General features: G+C 34.6%; 2 protein-coding genes across 6 annotated transcripts; one reads left to right on the forward strand and one right to left on the reverse strand.

Annotated features, from left to right (window-relative positions):
• Positions 1 to 3,734: 3,734 nt before the first annotated feature.
• LOC101222174 (aminoacyl tRNA synthase complex-interacting multifunctional protein 1) lies at positions 3,735 to 12,141 on the forward strand. 3 transcript variants are annotated; one of them, XR_004216131.1, is made up of 4 exons: positions 3,735 to 4,413; positions 7,465 to 7,671; positions 10,665 to 11,123; positions 11,200 to 11,626. XR_004216131.1 is itself a non-coding variant. In XM_031884384.1 (3 exons), exons 1-3 carry the CDS (start codon positions 3,928 to 3,930, stop codon positions 10,674 to 10,676), a joined length of 705 nt encoding a protein of 234 aa, XP_031740244.1. In that variant the 5' UTR covers positions 3,735 to 3,927; the 3' UTR covers positions 10,677 to 11,626. The 3 variants fall into 3 exon arrangements, 2 of the variants coding, with proteins under 2 accessions (XP_031740244.1, XP_004144343.1); XM_031884384.1 differs by having other exon boundaries at positions 10,665 to 11,626; XM_004144295.3 differs by lacking the exons at positions 10,665 to 11,123; positions 11,200 to 11,626 and adding an exon at positions 11,704 to 12,141 and having other exon boundaries at positions 3,741 to 4,413.
• A 1,799-nt stretch (positions 12,142 to 13,940) lies between these two features.
• LOC101222411 (probable thiol methyltransferase 2) lies at positions 13,941 to 24,164 on the reverse strand. 3 transcript variants are annotated; one of them, XM_031883721.1, is made up of 10 exons: positions 23,991 to 24,164; positions 23,687 to 23,873; positions 22,120 to 22,250; positions 21,588 to 21,674; positions 20,437 to 20,537; positions 20,266 to 20,365; positions 19,852 to 19,901; positions 15,677 to 15,755; positions 15,028 to 15,111; positions 13,941 to 14,178 (listed from the first exon to the last, which is right to left on the reverse strand). In XM_031883721.1, the coding sequence occupies exons 2-9, from the start codon at positions 23,862 to 23,864 to the stop codon at positions 15,058 to 15,060; spliced, it is 780 nt and encodes a 259-aa protein (XP_031739581.1). In that variant the 5' UTR covers positions 23,865 to 23,873; positions 23,991 to 24,164; the 3' UTR covers positions 13,941 to 14,178; positions 15,028 to 15,057. The 3 variants fall into 3 exon arrangements, with proteins under 3 accessions (XP_031739581.1, XP_031739580.1, XP_004144344.1); XM_031883720.1 differs by having other exon boundaries at positions 23,687 to 23,876; XM_004144296.3 differs by lacking the exon at positions 23,991 to 24,164 and having other exon boundaries at positions 23,687 to 23,958.
• Between the last annotated feature and the right edge of the window lie 650 nt (positions 24,165 to 24,814).

The following is a 24,814-nucleotide window of genomic DNA, read 5'->3' on the forward strand; positions in this document are numbered from 1 at the left end:
TGGTATTATTCTTCTTCTTTCTTCCTCTTTTTTAAGAGCACATCGTACACCAAAATTTAAACGTAAGTTATCTATTTTAGATACATAGAGATAGATAGTGATAGTAGTCTATCTATGTCTATCTACTCTAAATAGACAAATATAAATCAATATATATTTTGGATAGATTAGTGATAGATTTAAACGATCGTTTGCAAAGACTTAAATACCAAGATCATGTACGAATATCATTTAGATTTGGTACAAGATCGTTTAGATTTGATATAAGTATCGATTTGGCACAACTACCAAAATTGTTTTACGAATATCTGAACGATTATGTACCAAGCTTTTCTGACGTGTAGCCGATTAATTTAGGAGTATTTTAAATGTTTTTGCGTTTTTGTTCTATTTTTGAAAAAAAATCCAAAATAGAAACTATACCCTCTTCACACAAGAAATCATTAAAAAATGTTTTGTCCATTTTAAATCTATTTTAAAATCGATTATTTTAAAAGGGTCCAACAACCATTTTACATTAATACCTAAAATTTAAATTGATGTAGTTCTAGATTTATATCAACTGCTGCAGAACTTAGAAATAGTCCATACTGGCGTACTTCATTGTTGATCTTTCCAAAAACTGAAAACAAGTCTAACATTATTAGTTTTGTACAAAAATTTTATAATTTAGCTAATTTTGATTAATTTTGATGAAGTTCTGATTTTGAACGCTCAACGGACACGTGTTCTCATGTTATTGATTTTTGTATTTTAAAATGTCACGTTACAATACACGGTCTTTAACTCGTATAGCCTAATTTACTATATGGATATTACAAAAAAAACACAAATTGTTAATATTTTATACAAATGTACCAAATGGGCCACAATATTACACAAAAATAGGCCCAAATTACCAATATCCCCATATGATATTTTTTATTGTTTTAAAATATACAAAAGTATTAATTATAATGAGAAGATCGTAGGTCATTAAAATAGGAAAGTGATGGAATAGTTTTCTTACTTTTCATATTAAAAAAAAAATCAAATCCCTTTCGACATTGAAGAAATTATTCGACGATTTCGTTTTCGACAGTGAAAAAGAAGGGTTTCATCGATTTCGACAGTGAAGAAGTTATTCGACAGCCGACCAGTTTCTCTGTTTTTCGACGGCCGAAAAATAAAACAGTAAAGGTATGTATAAGAAAAATATTTGAAATATATGACATACTATTATCTATATACCATGATATTTTTTAAATGATTAATTAGGAAAGAGAAAGAGATATTTTTGCTTACAAGCAAGCAGTGAGGATGAGCATAAGGAGAGGAAATCATTCATAAAAAATATTTAGGTCACTATTCACAACCAAATTTGGATCAGCCGAGCCAAAGAAGGAAAACTTAGCGATCACTAGTCAAGAGTTTGAAGGTCCAAGTTTCAAATTATTATCCCAATGATTTTAGTAATTTTAAGTTGAATACGATAGAGTTAATGTTCAAGGTTATGTGATGAAGAAAAACTTCAATTTCTGAATTCATTTACTTGTAATTTTCGTTAAGATTAATTGGTGCACTATTAGTATTATGCAATCACTGAAACATTATAAGCATATATTCTTTATATGATGCAGTATATTGTTCCTGACATATTGTTCGAATTAATATAAAATGTTCAATATGAATCTTAAAAGTATATTTGGAACAAGTTGTAATTCTTATAAGGGATAGTATTTAATCTAATGTTATAGCAATTTGATGATATTATATAAATGTTATTTGTATGGAAAAGTGTATGGTTAGAGAGAACATAATAATTTGTTTTTGCTTATCACACAGAATTTAGAAATTTCAAGTTGAATATGATATAGTTAATGTTGAAGGTTATGTAATGAAGAAAAAAAATCAATTTTTGTAATCATTTACATGTACTTTTCGTTATGATTAATTGGTGCACTGTATGTATTATGCAATCACTAAGACGTTAAAGTCATATATTATTTATATGATGTAGTATATTGTTATATGGTGTTCATTGTTCATGGAATTATTGTTTGAATGAAGATAAAATGTTCAATATAAATCTTATAAGTATATTTGGAACAAGTTGTAATTCTTATATGTGATAGTATGTTATTTATATTTAATGAAATGTTATAACAATGTTATTAAGCAAAGATATATCTCAAAATTGTTCATATCAATAAACTATCTGACTTGGATCTAATGGCATTGGACAATTCATTATATGACATATGTTCACAAACTACTATAACTAACGTAATTGTTAGTTTCGCTGAAAAAACCATCGAAATAGACCGCACTACTGACCATCCTGACACACAAATATTACATATAATTATAAGAGGTGGTATATATATAATAAATCACATATACAAAGTATTATATATTACGATAATATTATAAAATTAGTATAATGGTAAATAATATATGATATATATATTATAAAACATCAACTAAAAAGTATTATATCTTAATGATCTAATCATGTAGTTTTGATGTTTAACTATTTAATTTTAAACGGGTAAAAGAACATATGACTTGCTGTTGAAATTATCTTAACTTCAGGTGATGAAAAATTGTAAATACGAGCGACTTGTAAAAGAAGATGCAGCTTACAGTTATTACAAAATTGGATACAAATTTGGCTGTCGAAAAATTGTGAAAACAGAGTAATGAGAAATTAGAAATTTATGATTGAATTTTTTAAAGGTTTAAGTGATGGACAATAATGATTGCCGACGATGGAGAATAATATGTAAAAGGATAGTATTGGAAAGAAAATATCATACGACTATTATAAATTAAAATAAAATTATCCATATTATAATATATTTTGATTTATAGTTAATTGAGAAGATACTTAAAATTTATTACCATATTCATTAATCACGTTAAAACAAGGAAGTTATGAAATTCATATTAAATTCAAATAATTTTCAATAAGAAAATATTTTAAATAATATTATGAATAAAATATCTAATTAATAAACCTAATATCTAATTAATAATTATTGAAAGATTAGAATTGTCTATAAAATATTAGTTTTACTATTTAAGAAAATAAATTTTAAATTAGAATTTTTGTGAAATTTCTTATTCAATCAATCAATGTCTCTGTCTAAATCTTTTTAAATAATATTAAGTTGTATGTAATTGTTGGACGAGTAAGCGTGTGTCATGTAGCAAGAAGCATAGGCATCTTACTAGCGATTCCGACTTCATGCAGGCGAGTTGCAGCCTACAATCCGAACTGAGGATGAGATTTTGGAGTTAGCTCACCTTCGCGGGATCACAACTCTTTGTCCCGGCCATTATAACACGTGTGTCGCCCAGGGCATAAGGGGCATGATGACTTGACATCATCCTCACCTTCCTCTGGCTTATCACCGACAATTTACTCATGGTTCCAACCTCAATGGTTGGAAACTAAACATGAAGGTTGCGCTCGTTGTAGGTCTTAACTCGACACCTTACGGCACGAGCTGACGACAGCCATGCACCACTTGTTTCCCCATTCTTGAAGGCACCCCTCTTTCAAGAGGATTCGCTATTAAGTTGTATGTAATTGTGGGACGAGTAAGCGTGTGTCGTGTGGCAAGGAGCGAGTAGGCACAGGAGGCACACATTGGTTTAAGGGGCAAAATAGTAACTTAGCACCATGTTGATGCGATGAGAAGGCCATATTTCATTAACATACAAAAGTTGGACCAAATTTTGTTTCGGCCCTCAAGAGATCGATCATCCTAACAGAAAAAAAAGAAAAAGAAAAAGAAAAAGCCAAGATAGGAACCTCTTGTAGAATTCTGACAATTTACCATCTTGGCTTCTTCCATTATCTCGATATGGCGTGGGGTTTAGGAGAGTAGTGTCCTCAAACACCCACAACTGGGAACGACGGAACCGGTTCCATTGACAAGCATGGCTTCTCTCCCAACTGCCGCTGTTATTGCCAATGTTGCAAAAACTGCCACCAATGCTCGCTTTTTCTTCTTCTTCTCTTCTTCTCTTTCCCATAACTTCGACCATTATCTCCCCTCCTTCGCTCCACCTCGAACCTTTTCTCGTTTCACTCCACCCCTTCGTACGGATAATGTCGCCGGAAGAATCTCCAGAAATGGTACACAGTTTCCGTTCTCATTTTGCACTACTGCGTCCACTGAGCCGGTCACCAGTGACGCCTCCATTGCATTGTCGTCCACATCATTGGATAAGGACGACGATGATCCGGAAAAGAATATTAAGGATGCGGCTGACATGCTCGATATTAGGGTTGGGCGAATCATTAAGGCTTGGAGACATCTGGAGGCTGACACTCTTTATGTTGAAGAAGTTGATGTTGGTGAACCCGAGCCGAGGCTTATTTGCAGTGGCCTTGTTAAATATATCCCTCTCGATCAACTTCTGGTACTTCATTTTTCCTTCTTATGATCAATACATTTAACTTCTGGTTCATTTATATAAGAAAAATATTTGACTGGACATGCTTAAAACTTGAACTCTACCCATTTTTTATTTTACTGTTTTTCTTTTCATGGCTTATAGATCGATTCCTTTACCAATTGGAGTCTTTTCCTTTTCCTCCTATCTTGTCCCTGGTGTTTTTGCTGTATAAAGTGGAAACCTCAGGAACCAACTCAGATTGCAGTTTTAGAGACTATTAAAGGTAGAGGAACAATGTAGGACTACTTGGTCTTGTGAATCTTTTATTAAAATGATATTGTGTTTCATACAAGAGTGGAAGACTTTCCTATTTATAGAAACAAGTCGGGTGAAAAGAAAATTAACCTAGAATGCTACCCAATTAACCTTCATTCTTCTTATAATCAAGAATTGAGAGAAAGTATATTTCTTATTCATCTAGAGTCAGAGTAAAGTTACACACATATATATATAACAAATAAACCCTAATTGTATGTACAATTATGATAAAGGACATATATTATAAATATATATCATAACACTCTCCATCAAGCTGAAGCAAATATGTCGATCATGCCCAATTTATTTTCGTTGAGACAAATAAATACCTTTCTTGCTTCTATCACTTAAATGCTCAAAAAATATTTCAATTGGTCGAAATCTTTCGTATTAAACTGATTCTGAAGGAAATTTTTGAGAGACGAAATACCCGATGCATCATTTCCAGTAATAACAATATATCAACATATACAACTTGTAAAATTATAACATTTTCAGATTGGCGATAGAAAGCAGAATGATCAGATTTACTCTTCTGCATACCAAAGCATACAAGAGCTTGACTAAACTTACCAAACCACGCACATGGACTCTATTTCAAACCATACAAAGATTTTCGAAGGCGACATACTTTCTCACTCTCCTCCTGAGCAACAAACCCAAATGGTTGTTCCATATAAACTTCCTCTTGAAGACCTCCATGTAGAAAAACATTCTTAATGTCAAGTTGATGCAAAGGTCATTTATGGCTAGCAACCATGAAAAGAAATAGGCAAATGGAAGTTAATTTGGCAATTGGAGAAAATGTATTTGAATAATCAGTTCCATAGATTGAGCATAACCTTTAGCAACAAAGCGAGCTTTCAATTGAGCCACTGTTCCATCATAATTCACCTTGACAACAAACACTCATTTACAACCAATGACCTTCTTTCCTGCAGGATGAGATACCAAATCCCAAGTACCATTATATGGAGTCAATAGACGTAATAAAAGCATATATGATGGGAGACGACCGGTGATAGGAAACAAAGGAAGAAACAGGGTAAGTACAGTTGCGTTTACCTTTTCGAAGAGCAATGGGAAGATCATCACTTGGCCTCGGATCACTTGATGAAGGAGGCATTGATGGAGGACATGAATCTAAAGGTTGTGGTGGAGGTTGTCGGTGTCGAAATAATGGTCAGTTGAAGATGACCTAAACTTAAGCCTAATGGAGAACGAAGCCACCAACTACGATATTCCAAATTCCAAACCCTAACGGCTTTGATACCATGTAATCAAGAATTTAGAGAAAAATATATTTCTTATTCATGTAGAGTCAGAATAAAGTTACATATATATGTATAGAGAGAGAACAAATAAACCCTAGACTGTATGTACAAGTACGATACAGGACATATATTTTAAGTATATATCATAACACTTCTTACATTAGATTTCCAAGATTAGGTCTCATAGATGAAGGAACTATCCTATAGGTGAATTGTTTAGTGTGTGAATGGAAGAAGCCTCAGGGTGGAACTAAAATTAAGATAAAGTTTTTTTTGTTTTTTGCTTTCTAGAATATTTATTCCAAGATCTTGGCTGTGGGGATGGCTGCGTGAGCACAATATCTTGTAGTTCAGCACAATCATTTCACACTAATAACTAATAAGTATGGTCTGGTTTAGGTGATTGGCAGCTTAGAAATATAAAAAATGGAACTTTCAAGTTTTGGGCCTCACATTACCAATGCTTATGTTTGTGTGCTATGCATGTCGTTACCTCTTTGACTGTTATTTTGTATTTGGGACTTAGTACTAGTTGGATCTAGTTAATGTTTAGGTTCTATTAGACCTCCAATCACAAAGGTATGTTCGAAGAAGGGTAAAATAGGAAACTCGGTCCCAAGTGTAGATAACTACCCAGCTTTGCATACTGTTAAATAAAGTTGTATAGTTATTTAAAAGCAGATAAGGATGGGTAATTATTTTAGGGAGTTGTAAATGCATTTCTCTGGATATTTAAGTTTGTACTATGGATAGCTCTTGTATCATGTGGGATGGGGATGTCTGTTTCCTTGTTCAAGTCAAGTGTAAATGTCGGGAGAGAAGGTTGACCTCACCTGTTGAATTGGTCACTAATTGATAGATTGTAATCATTAAACATATTATCTAACAGTAAATAAAGAGATACTTATGATATGACCTATCATATTCATATCAAAGTAACAACTTTGGTATGGGAGAAGAAAAGAACATTATCTTAGAAGGTTTGAAGTGGTAGAAAAAGAGATGAATGCAACAATTGGAGAATTAGAGTGCTTACTCGGGATGGAGTGTGCCATTGGCAAGTTGAAGGATGAAGTCACAAATTTTAGTGGCTTTTTGAGAGACCACTACTCCAAAGAACATTAGTCATTTAGTCGGCGTCTATGCTTCATAGACCTTTTGTAACCTATATTCTTTAACCGTTACTTTGCATAGCTGAAGTCCTTTTTGTAGAGGGGGTTCCTTCTTTATGGGCCTGGTTTTCTGTATGTCATTGTATTTTTTCACTTTTTCCTGATGAAAGATGTTTCCATCCAAGAAAAAAAACTTAGTTTAATATCTCGTGGAAATTTGTGATCAAGATCAAATGGATTATAGACTAAATGGGTCTTTCACCGATGATATTGTAAACTGTTTATCGTGTTTTTATTGTATGAACGGTTTAAACTTTTTACTCTACTGCAACATCCTTTACCTGTCTGATTCGAACATAACCAACATATAGGATAGAAGAGTTATTGTCCTCGCAAATTTGAAGCCAAGAAATATGCGAGGCATCAAATCTTGTGGAATGCTAATGGCTGCTTCTGATTCTTTGCACGAGAACGTTGAACTTCTTTTGCCTCCTGAGGGTTCGATTCCAGGTGAAAGAATATGGTTTGGATCTGAAGATGAAAAAGGCAACCAACCTGATGCTGCTGCCCCAAACCAGGTAAAGAAAATTCTTTTGAAAAATTTGAATCCTGCAAGACATGAATGTCATTTTATAATCTTACATATTTCAGTGCAAATTATAACATAAACTTGCGTTGACATCTACGCATCCATTACCTAAATTATTTTGATATCTGAATATCAAACTGTTACATGTGGATGATTTCCATCTCTATATGACAGTAGAACTTTTTTCCTTTTTTCTAAAAGAAAACAAAAAAGTTCATGTGGTTGATATCAAATGAGTTTTTTTTTGTTGCTGTGCTTTTACATCTTCACAGTATTCATGTCTGTCGTTTTACAGCCTTTTGGGGGGTGTTTGGATATCCGTAATGGGATTGGAATGCATTGTAATGTAATCTAAAATCCATGTTTGGATTGAGCGTTTTGAGTCCAAATTGTAATATTAAACTCATTTTGTTTATGTAGTTTTCAATTAAACTCTATTATCCATTGTTTTCACATTTTATGATTTCATTTTTGTTTCACCCTCAATTCGACACACATTCCAAACACTCTTTTGATTCCCAGTAATTCTTACTACATTCCAGCTCTCTAAACATCTCCTACAATCCTATTGTTCCAGAATTTCTACTTCTATGTACTCCACTAAACAATTTGTTTTGAACTACGAAAGAAGACTGTTATGCTACAGAAACGGACTGAACTTGACAAAAGGGTTGAATGCAGCCCCCACATTATCAACCAACTTACACAAATAATAAAAATGTAACTGGCAAATGAAAAGACAAATAATTACAACTGTATTCATTTTTCTATTTGAAAGTCAAGTTTTTCTATCCAAGAAGTAATAACTAAATACAATTGTCCCCAATTGTTCACATTAACAAAGGGTTTAGGGTTTCTTCGTGTCAATAAAGAAAAAAATGCTCTCTCCTCTCTCCACCAATCCCCGTTGTTTTAGCCTTCTAGCCTCCTCTATGCTACTCTTTGACGACTTAGCCAACTAGCCTCTCACTATTTCAAAGGTGCTTATTGTGGCCTCATGGAAGTCAAATGTTACTTTTTTTGGGAAAAGGAAACTATACCTTTTATTGATAAAATGAAAAGAAGAGAGTAACGTTGAAAGTACATAAATCCTTAGAAAAGAAAAGGAAGAGAACACCAAGAGAACATTTTTTTCTTTGAAAAGGAAACAAATTTCATATGTTAAATAATGAGTCAGAGCTCATAGTACAAGAGGGTTATACAATATGTAATTAAAGAACTAGGGATTAGTAGACGCACCCGGACATCTCAACTAGGTTGACACCCCTTTAACGTCCTCATCATATCCAAAAACAAAAATAAAGATAATGAAATGACATAAAGCTAAAAAAAAGTGGTCGAAAACATAAAACCTTTACATCAACATCCTTTCATGAACAAAAGACTAACTGACAAATCTAAAACGGGAAAAGCAGGGCCCTTTCCTAACTCTCCTTTGCTGGACTCAAAATGACTAAACAATAAAGGCTTGCCAGTTGAGATGAAGTCCTGTGTGGAAGAATCCTGGAATCCTTTGACCATGGAGCACCATGATGAAGCATTTAAACGGGCATACTCAAACCGATGGACCATACTAAAGCCATATTGTGGAAAACGCATTGAATCCTTTCAAACCAAATTTCTACTAATAAAGCCTTGACTGCATTGCACAATAGTATTAACTAGGTCTTCTTTAAATTTGGTCCGGAGATAATTTGTAATACCACTAAGCTGCCATAAAAAACCCATCTGAAATTAAAAATTTGCAGCAGCTTACTCCAACAGTTCGCTGCATAAGGACATTCAAAAAGTGCTGAAGATCTTGATTCATACAGCATAGATGAACCTTGTCTGTCTTTGCCTACAACAAAGCCTTCAAACAATCTCTTCGCATGCATCATTGAAATTAGGCTGCTTAAAACTTCATTTGTTAGGAGGAAGAGAAAAGGGGAAAGTGGGTCTCCTTCTCGAAGGCCTTGATACTTGAATTCTGCCTTGTGGTCTTCCATTTATAAAGATTGAATATTTGGGGTCGCGCACGCAACCCATTATCCATCTGCCATAAAAAATTTTCTGCACCATTACTTTTTCTAAAAAGTCCCAATCGACCCCATCAAAGGTTTTTTCAAGGTCCAACTTAAACAACCACCCCCTTCTTCTTTTTGCTTGGTATTCTTCCACTACTTTGTTGGCAATGAGAATGGGATCGTTGATCTGCCTTCCTTATAAGAAAGCACTTTGAGGAGGCTCAATAATGCTTGACATGATCTTCTTAAGTCTTTCAGCCAATACTTTCGCCACCAGCTTGCAAGTCAAAATAGTAAGACTTATTGGCTTGAAATCTTTCACCTTTGAAGCATCCTCTTTTTCTTGATTAAACAGATGAAGTTTTCCATTACACAAGCATTGAGCTTCCCATTGGCATAGAATTCTTTACAAAGGGAATGGAAATCGCTCTTCAATTCATCCCAAAATTTGATTAAGAATTCTGCTGTGAATCAATCCGGCCCCGGCACTTTACTCCTTCCCAACAATTTCAATGCTGATTTTATTTCTTCTACTAAAAATTATGAGGTCAAGCTTTTATTCTGATAATTGGAAACTACTGCCCAGATTAGGGGTAAAGGAAAGTGGCCAGCTTGTGGAGCTTTTGTGTATTAATCTGTAGAAGTCAAAAATTAACCCTTCAATCTCCACATATGAGGAAGTTGGAACCTGCGACACTCATTGACTAATTTGGAAATCAGATTTCTTCTTTTTTTGACAGCTAGAAACCGATGGAAGAACTTGGTGTTCTCATCCCCTAATTTCATCCAATTTAATTTACTTTTCTGAACAAGGTCTATTTCCTCCCTTCCATATATAGCTCCAGAAGGTCAACATTCAGCATCCATTTTAGGTTCTTCATCTGCTCATCCTTAACTTCTTCATTTGCTAAAGCTTTCAGCAAGCTTTCTTCGTTATATTTTCTGGCTTTTTCACTGTCACTGTTCCAATTTTCAGCTGAATTTTTAGGGGTCGAAGTTTGGATGCTATAACAAAGCCTGACCATCCTTGGTGACTTCCAGAAGCCAAGGAGTTCTCAATGAGCCTGCCACACTGTTTGTCGAATAACCATCTATTACATAAACGAAAAGGGGACGGCCCCCAACTAGAAGCCCCTGCCTCTAATAATATGGGGAAGTGATCCGAGCATGATTGAGCTTGCCGTGTAACTCTAGTATCTGCAAACAGATCTTCCCATTCGGAACTATTTACGAATCTGTCTAGCAAGGATCTGGAAATTATGTTGCCTTCTCGCAGAGTAATTCGTTATTTCCATTGTGGAAGACATGAATCCACATATATTTTCCTTGACTCTTGTCCTTGCTTCAGCCAATGGTTACTAGATTATTTCTTCTCAGATGATACATTAGTCAAGTGCGTTGAGATCTTTTCAGATATTAACCCTCTGGGGAAATGGTCAGTATATGCAATTTACATTCAAAAGTAGAGCATTGGTCTGATACTATTCACTCTCATCAAATGTTATTCTCAGTATGGAGGATGGATTAGTATTAAAAATTTGCCAATAAAGTGCTGGAAACATGCTGTCTTTGAAGCCAGTGGACAGAACCTGGGAGCCATTGGAGGTAGATTAGTATTTGGTCATCTAACACAATTGTTTGGATTGCTCTGCTGCTGTCATTCAAACAGAAAAGAACTTTGGCTTCCTTTCAGCTGAATTGTTATCAAGGATGCAAAGCCTGGGAATTTTTCCTACGTTATGTAGTGCGTTGTAGAGAATGGGCAAAAAATCAATTACACAGCATCTTGTAGTGGGGCGGCTGCATAATTTTTATCGTTTCTAACATCCACGTATTTAGCCACCATTGAGTTGAAAGTTCTTTTTTACTTGAATAAATCCAGGATGGTTAAATAATTTATGTTGGTAGCTGCTGTATAATAATATATATATATGTACATATCTGCGTTTTCTTGTGACAAATTAGAAATAAGATGTCTAATTAATGGTGTTGCATTTGAACAATGAATTGCACAGATTCAGAAGAAGAAAATATGGGAAATGGTCCAGCCTCATCTAAAGACAGATGGTTGTTGCACTGCTGTTTTGGGTTCCCATCCAATGAGGACTTCCGCTGGTGTTGTCACCTCCACTTCCCTTAAACATGCAAACATCTCTTGACTCTATCACCACCTCCCTCACGGCTTACATTGGCACTTGTTTTTTTCTCTAAATTTTTGTTCTATTTTGATATCTGGAACACAAACACGACAAGAATACATTTTCATATAAAAGAAGGAATGAATGTACAGTACCTTGCAATTTGTAATGCATATTTGTAGGGTTGCAGTGCTCATGAAGCTTCCTTAGTTAGGGCTATGTTTCAACAAACACTTTCCATTTAAATTCAGCATTTTTGGTAGTGATTTAAAAAGTGACAATGACCTAGAATCATCTAAAGTTGTTTGTGACAAAGCACTTGCTTTCTGCCCTTTTGCAGTGGAGTTTGATGGTAAAATCATACAATCTCTTCTAGAATCTAGCGACATCAAAATGGTTTTTCCTTGTTTCTTTTTTTCTCCCGAAGAGTAGGTGTTGCAAGCAGGTCTTGTTTGGATGGTATATTTATTATAGTAATGTTGTTGGGTAAAGAATGTATATTAAATCAATCACTTGAATAATGGGAGAAAATTGTCTCGTCTATCTTTTCTTTTGCCCTATTTTTCTTGTTTGGTAGATGCTGCTTCTGCAAATGTGATTTCAATTTGGAAATAGGAAAGAGGTGATTTCCATTTTTGTCAAACCATTTTCATCCCTTTACTTGGTGGATCTCACTACTTATTTTCCATAATACTCCTTGAATGGTGTAGTACGCAATGCATACATTAAAATTGAGTTCATTCACAAGTTATGTTGTAGATATATCTATAATACATATACGTGTGTAATTAATTATGCCTTTGTATTTACATTGTGAAGAAAAACATGGAGAAGTACAAAGAGAATTCCCATTAAATCTCTGTATACGTAGAAAAAAACCTAACAAACTAATCCCTATTTAATTATTATTTGCGTTTTAAAAGTTGCTTACATGCAAACAAGAACAAGGGTGCTCTTCAAAAGAATGGAACTTATCCCCCAATAAATAATTTAGAAGCCTAGCAATCACTTACGGCTTGATATAAGCTTATATAAAGGGTAAAATAGAAACAAAACTTCAGCAATGGTTTTTTTTTAAAAAAATAATAACATAAGTATTAGAATTTTTTTTTTTTACAAAGGTGAAATGACATATTTTGGAGATCAAGATGTTCCAAGTTTAAATCCCTCACTTCAAGTTATTTAATAAACTTTTTTTAGAAAACAAACTATAATAAATGAATACCCGATCTACGATGTCCACCCACATGCACTACATCCCACCTACATCCCACTTGTTACAATCACAATCTTTCAAACTCGGGATAAGCGATTGTGCAACATTTGTTCGATCCAAGCAATAAGTTAGCCGATCAAGATCCAAAATCCGCGAACATAAACTCAGTGTACGATTCAACCTCCCCTTACGTTTTTGGAAAAATGTTTTAGAAAACGTGAGAGAGAAATAAATTCATTGAAATCGTTATTAAAACAAGCATTGAAGACTGTCGATTGCAAAGAGTGCAACAAAGCTTGGGCAGGGATTCAACTACTATGTTCCTTATAGTACATTTTAAACATTTTCAGCTCTGGTAGGCTTGCATATGGAAATGCTGAAACGTTGTACCCAAGCTTTATGACTTAAAAATGAAAACAACTAGCTAAACTATGTACAAGCCATAAAAATAAGATAAATTGGAGGTACTCAGAGAATACGACCGTAGACACACCCTGAACAAGTATGTCTGTTACACGTTGCATACGTTAAAACCTTTCTTTCTTTTGGAATTATATATATATAAAGAAAATAATATTGAACTGAGGAACATTTAATAATTTTAAAAAAACATAATATGATAATTAAATTAGAAAATATTATTTTTATTAAACTAATACACTTTTAATGCAATAATTATAGGGATAGAGGATAAACTTTCAATCTCAGAGGAGAGAGTGAATGATTTAGATGAACTCACTTAATCTTACTAAATGAGTAACCTCGTTTTGTGCAAATTTTTTCTTTTTGGTTAAATTTTCAAGATATGAATTTAAAAATTATTTTGTTGTTTTCATTAAAATCACTCTATAAAGTGCAACAGGAACCTATAATCAATTTTTTTAAAGAATACGTAAAACTTAGAAAAGTTTGTTAGTTTATGGTGATTATTATTAAAAAAAAGCTAAATACATCATAAGAAAGAATTTATGTACACTTAACTAAAAACACTAAATCAAAATACTTACCGCTATATAATAATTATATATAAAGAAAACTCAGAATTCTTGGACTTGGATTTCACAATTGACATTGTTTCAATTTTGTACCGCTTGGATGTGTTCTTCAAGTCTTCCTTTAAATTCCAAAATATTAACCTATTGCAATTGCAACACAAAAGTATATATTGATATAAACAAAGTAATAGACAAAACAAAAGATTGTGAATAAAAAGATAAAAAATACAAACCTAAATAGAAGAGAAAATTCAAATGTTTATAAAAAAGATTGAAAAGAGTTCTTTACTTGTAGAAGATAAAAGTTATAAAATCTTTTGAAATCCCATCATTAATATATATTTATAAATTTTGAAAAATAAATTATAGAAATAAAGAGATAACTTTTTATATTATAACCTCCTGATTTTCTAAATAGTTAGGCATGAAAGTGAGAATTTGAAAATATTATAAATGGTTAATGATAATTATATTTTTTATATTAATTAAATAATCATAAATAAAAAAACCAATTAAATTCGGTTAATATTGTAAATTTAGGATTTAGCAAGAGATAGAATCGTCCAAAAATGATTCTCCCTTAGACCATTTTTAATATGGCAAGGATTAAAAAAAATTCAGACACTAAAAAGATACATTTTAAGAATTCAACGGCTAAACAAGGACAAAAGATATATTTTTTAAACTTGAGAACCAAACATATATCCATCAAAACTTGGAGATTAAAAAGATAACTTCTCCTATTATCTTTTTAAGTTAATCTTAAGAAATGGTATAAATCGATTCACTTGTGACAATTTAGAAAATTTAGAAGTTTAATTGATACAATTGCAAACTGCTAAGTCTCATGATGTTAATATTTTTTCCTATTTTTCTTTTTATATTAAAGAATCTAATTTTGATTTTTTGATGTACCATTTACCAAGAGTAGATGAGAATTTTAAGAGATTAGGATCAAATGGAGAATAACCTAAAAGATAAGTAACCAACCTCAAAATCAAAAGAGCGGCTAAAAACTTGTTAGAGTGAAGGTTGAGCTAAACTTCTCTTCCACCTTCCAATCATCTCTCGTCCCTGTCACAAAATTTAATTCAATCATATTTTGAAGAACATTCAGCACCTACAGAACATGGATAATGTTGCATTTTTCAAAACTAAGTTATAAAAGTCTGTTTTCAGTAGTTTACTTTTGAGTTCAACATACTAGTAGTTAGTTCTGTTATGGTCTAGTTGACAATTGCATGTCTGATGTAATTAAAAATGCAATATTTGTATCTAAAAGATGATGGAATCAAGTCCCTAGGTTCTATACAGTCATTATACCGAATAAGAAAGGAAACACAGAGGAGGCAAATGAGCACCAGTGTATTATAATATTTTAGGGAAAGCATTTTGTAGTACTGAGGTAGCCTTTTGAGGGCGCGTTCAGAGGAAGGAGGGGTAAGTGATATAGAAGTATTAGGTAAATTAGATTATCTTCATCAAATTCTTCATTCATTAGGAAACTAATCCTACTAGCTTTTGGCACTTTGTTTGGAATTCACATTTTGAATGATCTTGGACAGAACAAATCCCTTTGCAATTGTCATAAACCATTGATAAATAAATCGACGCGTATGGAAAAAGTTTCTATATTTACCTTGCGAGGTGGGACGGCGAGTTCATTGTCATTGATCAGTACAGCTTTAAAGCCCAATGGATGTAATACGTCCTCATAACTATCATTAACCGATGTAATCATGAGCCAAGTTTATGGAAGAATGAGAAAGATAAGAAAAGTAATTTTTGTTTGAAGAAACAAAAGCAATATCAAGGGATCGTGTGTGAAAGTGAAAACATCCGACTTGTTCAAAATATAACCTCTTAACTAGTTGAACTATACTAGGATGAATTTGTTTTCTTAGGTCAAAACAAAAGTCTGAGGTAAAACTAAGGATTCATTTAAACATTTTTACAATGTTAAACCAAGGCCTTCTCCCATTCAGCTTTGCTGTCTTTGACCATACCAATCATGTAGCTTCAGCCCATAAGGAGTGGAGTTACATGTCAAAGAACCAACCTAAGACTCCATAATGAATGGAGTTACATGTCCCCCATTTCACCAAATGGCTTCATTAAGCTCCTCTCCCCGGTGAGTAAATAACTTCAATAAATAAAAAGGGCAATCCTTCCCACCTAATGATTTTGTTTATATTATTAATTGAACTAAAAGTTTAAGCTGATGGACGAAGGTAAATTTAATAGTTAACATTATATCAACACTCTAACGCTCCCCTCACTTGAAAACTTTTAATATGTAAAAACAACAAATGAAAATCATATAATTGGAAAGAAAATGAACCATTGTATGAGGTTCGGATACCTCCTAAACCTGAAGCAACTAACCGTGTGGCACAAGGGTGTTCTTGTTTGCAAAGAAGAACCAATGTAAGCCTTTTAGAGGTTGTGGACTTGCTAGGCTTTAAGGGACTCGTGAGAGTGGAAGGGAGTAGGTAAAGTGTAGAGAAGAGTTCGGGAGAATGAATATGTAAGCTTTATTGATAGTTTCCAAGGATGAGTACAAATGGGATCCCTTTGGGGTATATACATGAGTTGCACCATCAATGGACACCTAAACCGCCTTTGAAGGTCAGTTAAAATAGGTCTAGAGCCTTCTAAGGCTTACATGACGCTTTCAGATTGTTATTGAAGGTTGCAGACTGTCATTGAAGGTTGCAGACTGTCATTGAGGATTCTGGATGCATCCAGGCACGTCTGGCATGCGAACAAAGGGCCTCGAATCATCCGGTTCCTGCTTGTGCATTCGTCCATCATCCGGCCTTCTTAGTTTTCCCCGTCCGTCATAGAATCTTCTAGAATTTCCTAGGGTCTTCGCGGCTCTTTTGGGTGTGCACTCATCGTCGGATTGCGTGTGCAAATGCCATGCACATCATGTGTGGGGATATGCCATGCGTAGTGCCACAATCGTAGCGTTTCAACCTCGAGACGGACGACTGTGTGACACTTGTTCTAACTCAATGAACAAGTCAGTCGATCAAAATCTGAAAATCGCGGACAAAGTCGACGTATGATGTAACCTTCCTTTGCGTTCTTGGGAAAATTGTTTATAAAACACGAGAAAGAAAGAAATACATTGAAATCAACGTTATAATATGCATTGAAGACTGTCAGTTGCAAGAGAAAAATGTTTGCTTGCAAAAAGTACGACAATGTTTGGATGGGGATTCAACTGGTATGTCTCTCCTATAATACATTTTGAACATTTTCAGCTCTGGTAGGCTTCAATATGAAAATGTCGAAACGTCACACCCAAGCTTTATGTCTTAAAATGGAAAGCAACTACCTAAACTAGTATAAGACATAAAGATAAGATAAATTGGGGGCATTCAGAGCATACGGCCATAAGCAAACACGCCTTGGACAAGTATGATCGTGACAAACTCCCCCACTTAAACAGTTGACGTCCCTGTCGACTAGCAAAGCTGGAATCCTTCAATCTTCTGCTTCTACGCTTCACGGTCTTTTGGTACGTCTTCCACTTGTTTCTTCCACGAGGAGGTTCTTCCACTTCGCCATGAACTGGTGTCTCCCCCTCATGGGTCTTCTATTTTTCCTTATTTCTTTAGCGAGGACTTCTTCGGCTTTTGCCAGTCCCTCGTGTCTGCTCATGAGGTGGTGAGCTTTGTATCTTCATAACCGAGTCTGTTCAGGTTTCAGCTTAACAAGGACCTGATCTCCCACACAAAAGTCAAGGGGGCGACACTTTTTATCTACCCACCTTTTCGACCGCTTTGTGACTTCCTCTAGATCGGTTCGAACGATGTCTGATTTCCACTTCCACTTCTTGGTAATGGTGCGAGTCTGAGGATTCTTCCTCACATAGGGAGGATCAACAAGGCGCGACAGTACAAGTTGTCCGCCACCAACACTCTCTGTTGGGCTTCTGTCAGTTGACGAATTTATCACTGTTGTAACCCAAGATTGGGTTACCTTCAACAACTGAACCCCATTCTTTTGTACTATCTTACTGGCCTTAGCCAAACTCATGCCATTTTGAGCGACAGAGTTTTTCTGCATGGATTCCTTCGACGAGTCCCGCATTAGGCCATCAACTTGACATGCCTGTGTATGAGCTAACATATACGGAATCACATGATTGTTCCTCTGACTAAGGGCATCAGCTGCCCGATTACTTGCTCCCTTCCTATGTTCTGACCCAAAATCAAGTTTGAGCATGTCTCTCTGCCCCCTTGCTTGACTCGAAGTCAGATTCGGCTGAGTACTGAAGTGGTTGGTAACATTGTTGTTCGTCTCTCTGACAAAAGTAGATCTATGGGAATACTGTCTCCCATCCTTCAGACTGTGTACCATGGCAAACGTTCCTTCTTCAGACACAGTATAACTCCTTTCTGTGGTACTCGGTCTTTGAACCATAGATGTGACGGGTTGTCCATTCTGCACGAGGACATAGCCCAACGCATAATCAAATACACCAATATGAGCTTCAATAGGTTGGGTCACACTCACGGACCCAAAAGTTGGCCCTCTCGTCGAGGCTTGCTTCGGGACACGATTGTTGACACAACGGTCATTTCTCTTCTTCCCGTAAGAAGACTTGAGCTTCATATGGAGCTTTTGCAAGTTTCACAAATCCTGCCCTCAACAATCCTTTCGCCTGTATTCGAAGTTCAGCTAACTCCAACGACGCCACACAACCATCATTCTTCATGGGTGATTCTGACATAGGCAAAACATCAAGCATCCCATCGCAATATTTCTCTGCGACACACCTTGTGTCTTTGTGAACTGTCTCCCCCAAGCTATCCATTAACTCAAACGGGGTGGCCTCAAATGTTGTTTCATCTCGAGTGAGGTCCTCTCTCAGTTGCATAGCTAAGATCATTCTCAATCATTTGGGTTGCCAAAGGTCTGTTTGCACAACGGTGGGGGTAGACCCCGTGATCACCAGACAATTAGCTGCAGGCATCGTGATCACTTGATGTTTGAGGAGGAATTCCATTCCGAGTACTACATCAAAGTCATCCATACCTACAACCACGAAGTCAACAGAATGTCTCTCAACCCAACCCAATTACACCCCTAATTTTCACCTTGATAATAACAAGGAAGACTTTATGGTGTTCTTGGGAGATTCAAGGTGTTCCTAAGATTCTACAAGATTAGAATTTTTTTTCCCTTTCTTCCTTAGAAGCATTTTTAGTTTTTACTTTTGTTTTCTCTAAATTTTTTTCTTTTGTTTTCAAATTGAATTCCATTTGCATGGCGTTCATATGCTTTTGCTATGGGAATTCCATTTCTCCAGTGTGTGGGAATGTCTTGGCTCCTCTTGGGCTATGCTAAAGAGCCTTAATTTCAAAAAAAAAATTGGGGCCAAATTTTGGAACATGACATTTAGCTCTTGTACCATGTTACATCATCGATTGACCTAAAAGCTTAATTAGGATGACAGTAAATTTGATATTCAACACTCACCACAAACCTACTTAACACCCTTCTTTTCCGTGAAAATCTATCACTCATCTTCAATATCATCCCCATGGACAAAGAACATTTCTTTCGTCCAACTACAACTAGCTAATCACAATTTTTTTATTATTATTAGAAGGTACTAAACAAGTAAAGATAAGGAATGTAATCCCTAATATTTATGACCATTAATTATTTTAAAGAAAAAGAAGTTACAATTTTTATAGGGAAAAGAAAAAGGAAAGCACGTTGATCTAGATAAATATTTGAACTACAAGAAACAATTAAACAAGTAGGAAAAAGTTCAAAGTGAAGGTTGAGAGTTACTCTGAAACTGAAACTTTGTAAGGTGGTCCACCAATATGGTCATCATCAATCTGCCAGCCATAAATTGGGTTTCAAACATGACATAATGAAAAAATCGTAAACATATAGCGCAGCACAAGATCAATCACATGACTTTACTGTTAGAAAGAGACAAAATGTGTTAACAGTTCACAGTTTTGGTTGAAAATTATTTTTGTTTATAGAAAACTGACAAGGAAGCTCAAGCAAAAGAATTACTGAAAAAGATAGAAGAGATAAAAGTGCCCTAAAAAAATTAAACGTCACATGAAAAAAAATCTATCAATGGAGTAAAACTGAAATAGGAGGTGAAATTTTGCATTCAGAGCTTGTTAAAATGGTAAAATTTTTAGGAAAAGAATGTTGAGAATATTTGTCTCAAGTAAAGAGGATTACCGGAAACATTAGGGTTATAAGCTCTCCATTTGGTTTTAATAGTCTCTGAATCTGTTGTCCCCAAGCTTGTCTCATGACAGGTTCAATAGCACAAAAAAACCTGCACGGTTTCCAGTAGCGGTCATGTTTGAATCTTCTAAAAGGAAATAATTTTTTCATAATCCAACTTACGTATAATCAAAAATCAGATCAAATAATTCCTTAGGTCTCCAACTGAAAAAATCTTCCTTTAAGAAGGTACAATGTCTCATATTTGGTGATGAGGAAGATAGCTGCAGCTCATTAAAGAAAAACAGAAATAAGTTCTCATGTTCAAATGTAACAGCGAGTCTTAACTGTGCAGCTCGTTTCAGTTTAGTATAAGCACACAAGTGTGTGATATCTATTTGTCAATAGTTTTGCCCACGGCCACAATTTATTTACTTTTTCTTTATTTCGACTCTATTTTTAATTTCTTGTTCAAAAAGAAAACTTTAATTTTGTACTTAGTTTTTTAAAAAATAAAATTCATGAAATTTACCCAATATTGTTAGTTTTATATGTCATAATTATCATGAGCCCTTTATTTATTAGTTCTTTATTTATAATATACCATTTCCTAAACTAGAGCTCTCATATACGTGTTTATTGAATGAAATTATGCAGTTCTCTCATTTACCGTTTGTTTTGTGATGCTAGGGAGCTAAATCCATACCCCTAAAATGTTGTTTCTTTCTGTTTCACATTAATAGAACATCCTTTAGACCACATGCTGAGTTCTAACTAGGCCTCATTTTTTCTAACTTTTTCAACTTATAAGGTGAAAGTGCGAGGGTGATGGGCATTACAGCTTTCCTGTGTCATTCATAGCAAAAGGAAAAACTACTACTACAATCACTCAAAAAATGTTAAAACATCAAGCATTGTTAAAACCAAACATTTAGGAGCCTACACTGAAACCATGTGCATAAAGACACAAACTATCTTTTAAATTGAATTAGATGTTTATGAAGATAGACGACTTGGATATATTTATGTCTAAACGAGGCTTAGGGGAAAGATCGAAGACAAACAAGGCAGCAGAACCTACCTACCAGGGAAGTGACTAACTCAATCTAAACATATATACTACAATTTACATTTAATTAAATATGATAATGTTAGAATAAAATAAACCTTAGATAATTAATAGAACAAAGAAGATGAATATCTGCCAAGGTTCCAACAATTCAATTCACAAATACTTCGCTTATGGAAATTCCCAAAACAGCCTAAAACTTCCTTTGTTCTTCCAATATTTAGGGTCCGTAAAAAAGAAAAGTACAGAAATACATTACTTATACCTCTATTGCCTTTTGAATGGCTTTGTCTGATATGTCCAATCCAACAACATAGCGTTCAGCACATGCCATTTGTACAACATCATAGCCCTGTCATATTTACAAACTTTGATCTTACCTATGACAGAAAAAAACAAAACAAAAAAGATTCTAGCTGACTACTAAATGCAAAGGGAAGCCATCCATCATCTTCAGAATAGGTTTGGAGATGAAAGGAAGACGGAGAACTATAGGAGATTAATAATTAAACATGCCATGGGCCATGTTATGAAATCTCTTAAAAATATATGCATCATTTCCCTTGTCAATCTCTCAAAGAGAAACCTTAAAATGTTTCAATGCCTCACTTCGGTTTCTACTTCTCAACATCTCTACATTTTTCTTATCTTGGTTCTTGGTCGGAATTCATAAATGTAATGTAAAGCGGAGTTCTGGGATTTCTAGCTTGATTTTCGTGCTTCTATCTTTATAGATGAAAACTTTGTTTTATATAGAAAAAATAGGTATAAATTTATAGATACACCAAATGACGTACACTTCCACATCCAGGCACAAGTACACGACCATTTGGAAGAGCTCCTGTTGCACAGAGATGGCCAATCAGAGGCGTTGGTTGTCCCAAGTCCCATGGTGTTAGACCTTGCTCCCAGCATATGTCCCAACCACCTAATTAGTAATTTCACAGCATGAGCACACTGGATGACATATTGTTGTAACAATTGACAATAGAGAAAGAAAGAAACAATATGCAGTCCAACACAGAAAGAAACAATATGCAGTCCAACACAACGTCAAAACATGCAAAAGAATCTCCTTCAAAATCAGACATGCTACATTTGCATGAACCAAACTATGAAATTTAAATTTGGCGTAACCATCTATAAGTTATATGATAGGTCTCCAATTGTGAATACGTAATTAGAAGGGGTAGAAAGGGAAGTTACAGTGGGCTGGAAGTTATTTTGAATTACGTTGTGGATAAAGGTCTGTGTGTGGCAGGTGGCTATTAGTACGTTTGTCTGTTATGTTATAGCTCATGCTTTGCATTTTGGAATAGAACAATAGTTCTTAGGAAGAGATTCCTGACACTCTCAAATTGGCCGGTGGTTTGTAATTGTTACTATTTTGAATCAATATTATCACAAGTGAAACATAGTCTTTACAAGTGGTATCAGAGCAGAATTAAAATCTTGGAAATGTTGAAGATGACATAAAAACAGAGAAGAATGATTGGGTGCATCAGAGTCAGAAATAAAGGAGATAACGAAGGAGATTCAAAGACTACTGGTTTTGAAAAAGAGTGTGGAATCAATGATGATGGAGATGATGGAGGTACAGAACACGCTAAAAATGCTGGTCACCAAGTTAATCGGAGAGCCTAAGAAAGAGGAAGATGTGTCAGCGTTGTTGGAGGTGGCAAATCTGGCAATGGGGAAAAGAAAATTTATCCTAAGTAGTTAAATGTTATACCATCCAAGCAGCTTAGCAACAATGAGACATTACTCAATATACCAGTGATCTTCCAAGAAAACCTCTCGATCTCACACACACCTTTCATTTTTCTAATATTAGTTTCACATTAACAAAATGATTAAAACCTAAAAACCAAAATTTCCTTCAACAACTGCTTGTTAATGTTTTTTTGACCCAAAAGAGATCTTTTCAATGTTCACCAAGACGGCTTTTATTAAAGACAAGGAGTGAGAAACCAAAATTATGAGAACCAACTAGACAGCTAAAGAATAGTTTCATATTTGACCAGCAACTCCTGATTACCATATAAAACGTCCAGAAAGTAATGAAATAAGGTTTTGGTTAGTGATCCATCAAAATTTTATATCGAAAAATATGTCAACTAAAAAGATTCGATCACAATCAACTCTACAATAATTATTGAGTGTTAAAAGCAATTCGAAACAGTAGTCCTAAAATGAAGCAGATATTATCAATCTCAATCATTCCATCGAATTTAAGGCCTAAAAACTCAACAAAATTTTATTACAAAATTATGTGCACATCCTGGAGTATAGATTAGTTAGATGGAGCATTAAGGGCAGAAGAGATATATAATGAATGTGGAATTGTGAGAAATTTGGTGTTACCAGAATGGTCTGTGCCCATAACCTTTTGAAACTCATGAACGCGCGATTGATGATTGAATTTGGAAGCGTTATGTTGTGTAGAATTTTGGTTCATCCTCAATTTCAGCGTCAAAGCTCGATGGGTTTGCAGGGGCGCTCTACTAAGTATTGAACAAAATTTTCCAGCGCCGAGGATCATATTTGACAACTACTATTGCAAAATTCCATGAAATAACTTTAAAAGAAAATTTTAAAAAAAAATTAAAATGACTAAGCCACCAAGTTCTAAAAACTTTATTTTATTTACATTGTTAGCTATATTTACCCCAATTTTAAAGCCTCTCTCAACCTAACCCCTCCTTCAATGATTCTTTCCGCACTTAATGCAACACCAACATTCTCATCAAGCTTTGAATTGAAGGTCACTCTCAATTATTTACTTTCAGTCAATTCTTTCATCACAGGAAAAAGGAGAGTGTAAGTTTTTATGAAGTATTTTTCTTCCAAGATCGCATTCATGATAATAGGAAGTGGAAGATCATTTTTGTAAACCCTAGCTTTGTTTTTCTTAAAATGTATTTGAGATTGAACGTTTAACTTGAACTTGTGATCCGTTTGATGAAAAAAATATAGGTTGCTAACGATAAAAAGAAATAATTAGGTTGGACAAAAAACTTTGGAAGGAAACTAAGTTGAACTCAAGGCCATTGAAGCGTTTTTTAGGTAGAGTGAATTAATTATTTATTTAAGTTTAAAATTTGTTAAAAGAAGAAATGGAGGGGAATTTGAGAAGTGGCCACCACCTTAAAAAGTAAGTAGGAGTTGAAAGTTTCGTGGTTGAAGAAGAAAATGTTGTTGCCAATAAAAGAAAAAGAAGACAAAGGTGATGAAGTTATTCATTGCCCTCATTTTTATTAAGGTTTTCGTCAATTTTCTATAGAGGATTTGGAGAGAATTACTAGAAGAAGAAAGATCTTGGCTGCCACAGAGTGATATGAACGGAAAGTTGAAGAAGATCAGAGAAAAACATCAAGACTGACGGATTCTCAGGCAAAATCAGATTGACCTGGTTGTCACCCCCTTTCAGACCACCTACTCTAAGCTTGAAAGGCAACGTGAAACCAACATATATCGTTTTCCTACTCAACG

This window comes from Cucumis sativus, chromosome 4 (genome assembly GCF_000004075.3).
Source record: "Cucumis sativus cultivar 9930 chromosome 4, Cucumber_9930_V3, whole genome shotgun sequence".
In the NCBI taxonomy this organism is placed as follows: domain Eukaryota; kingdom Viridiplantae; phylum Streptophyta; class Magnoliopsida; order Cucurbitales; family Cucurbitaceae; genus Cucumis; species Cucumis sativus.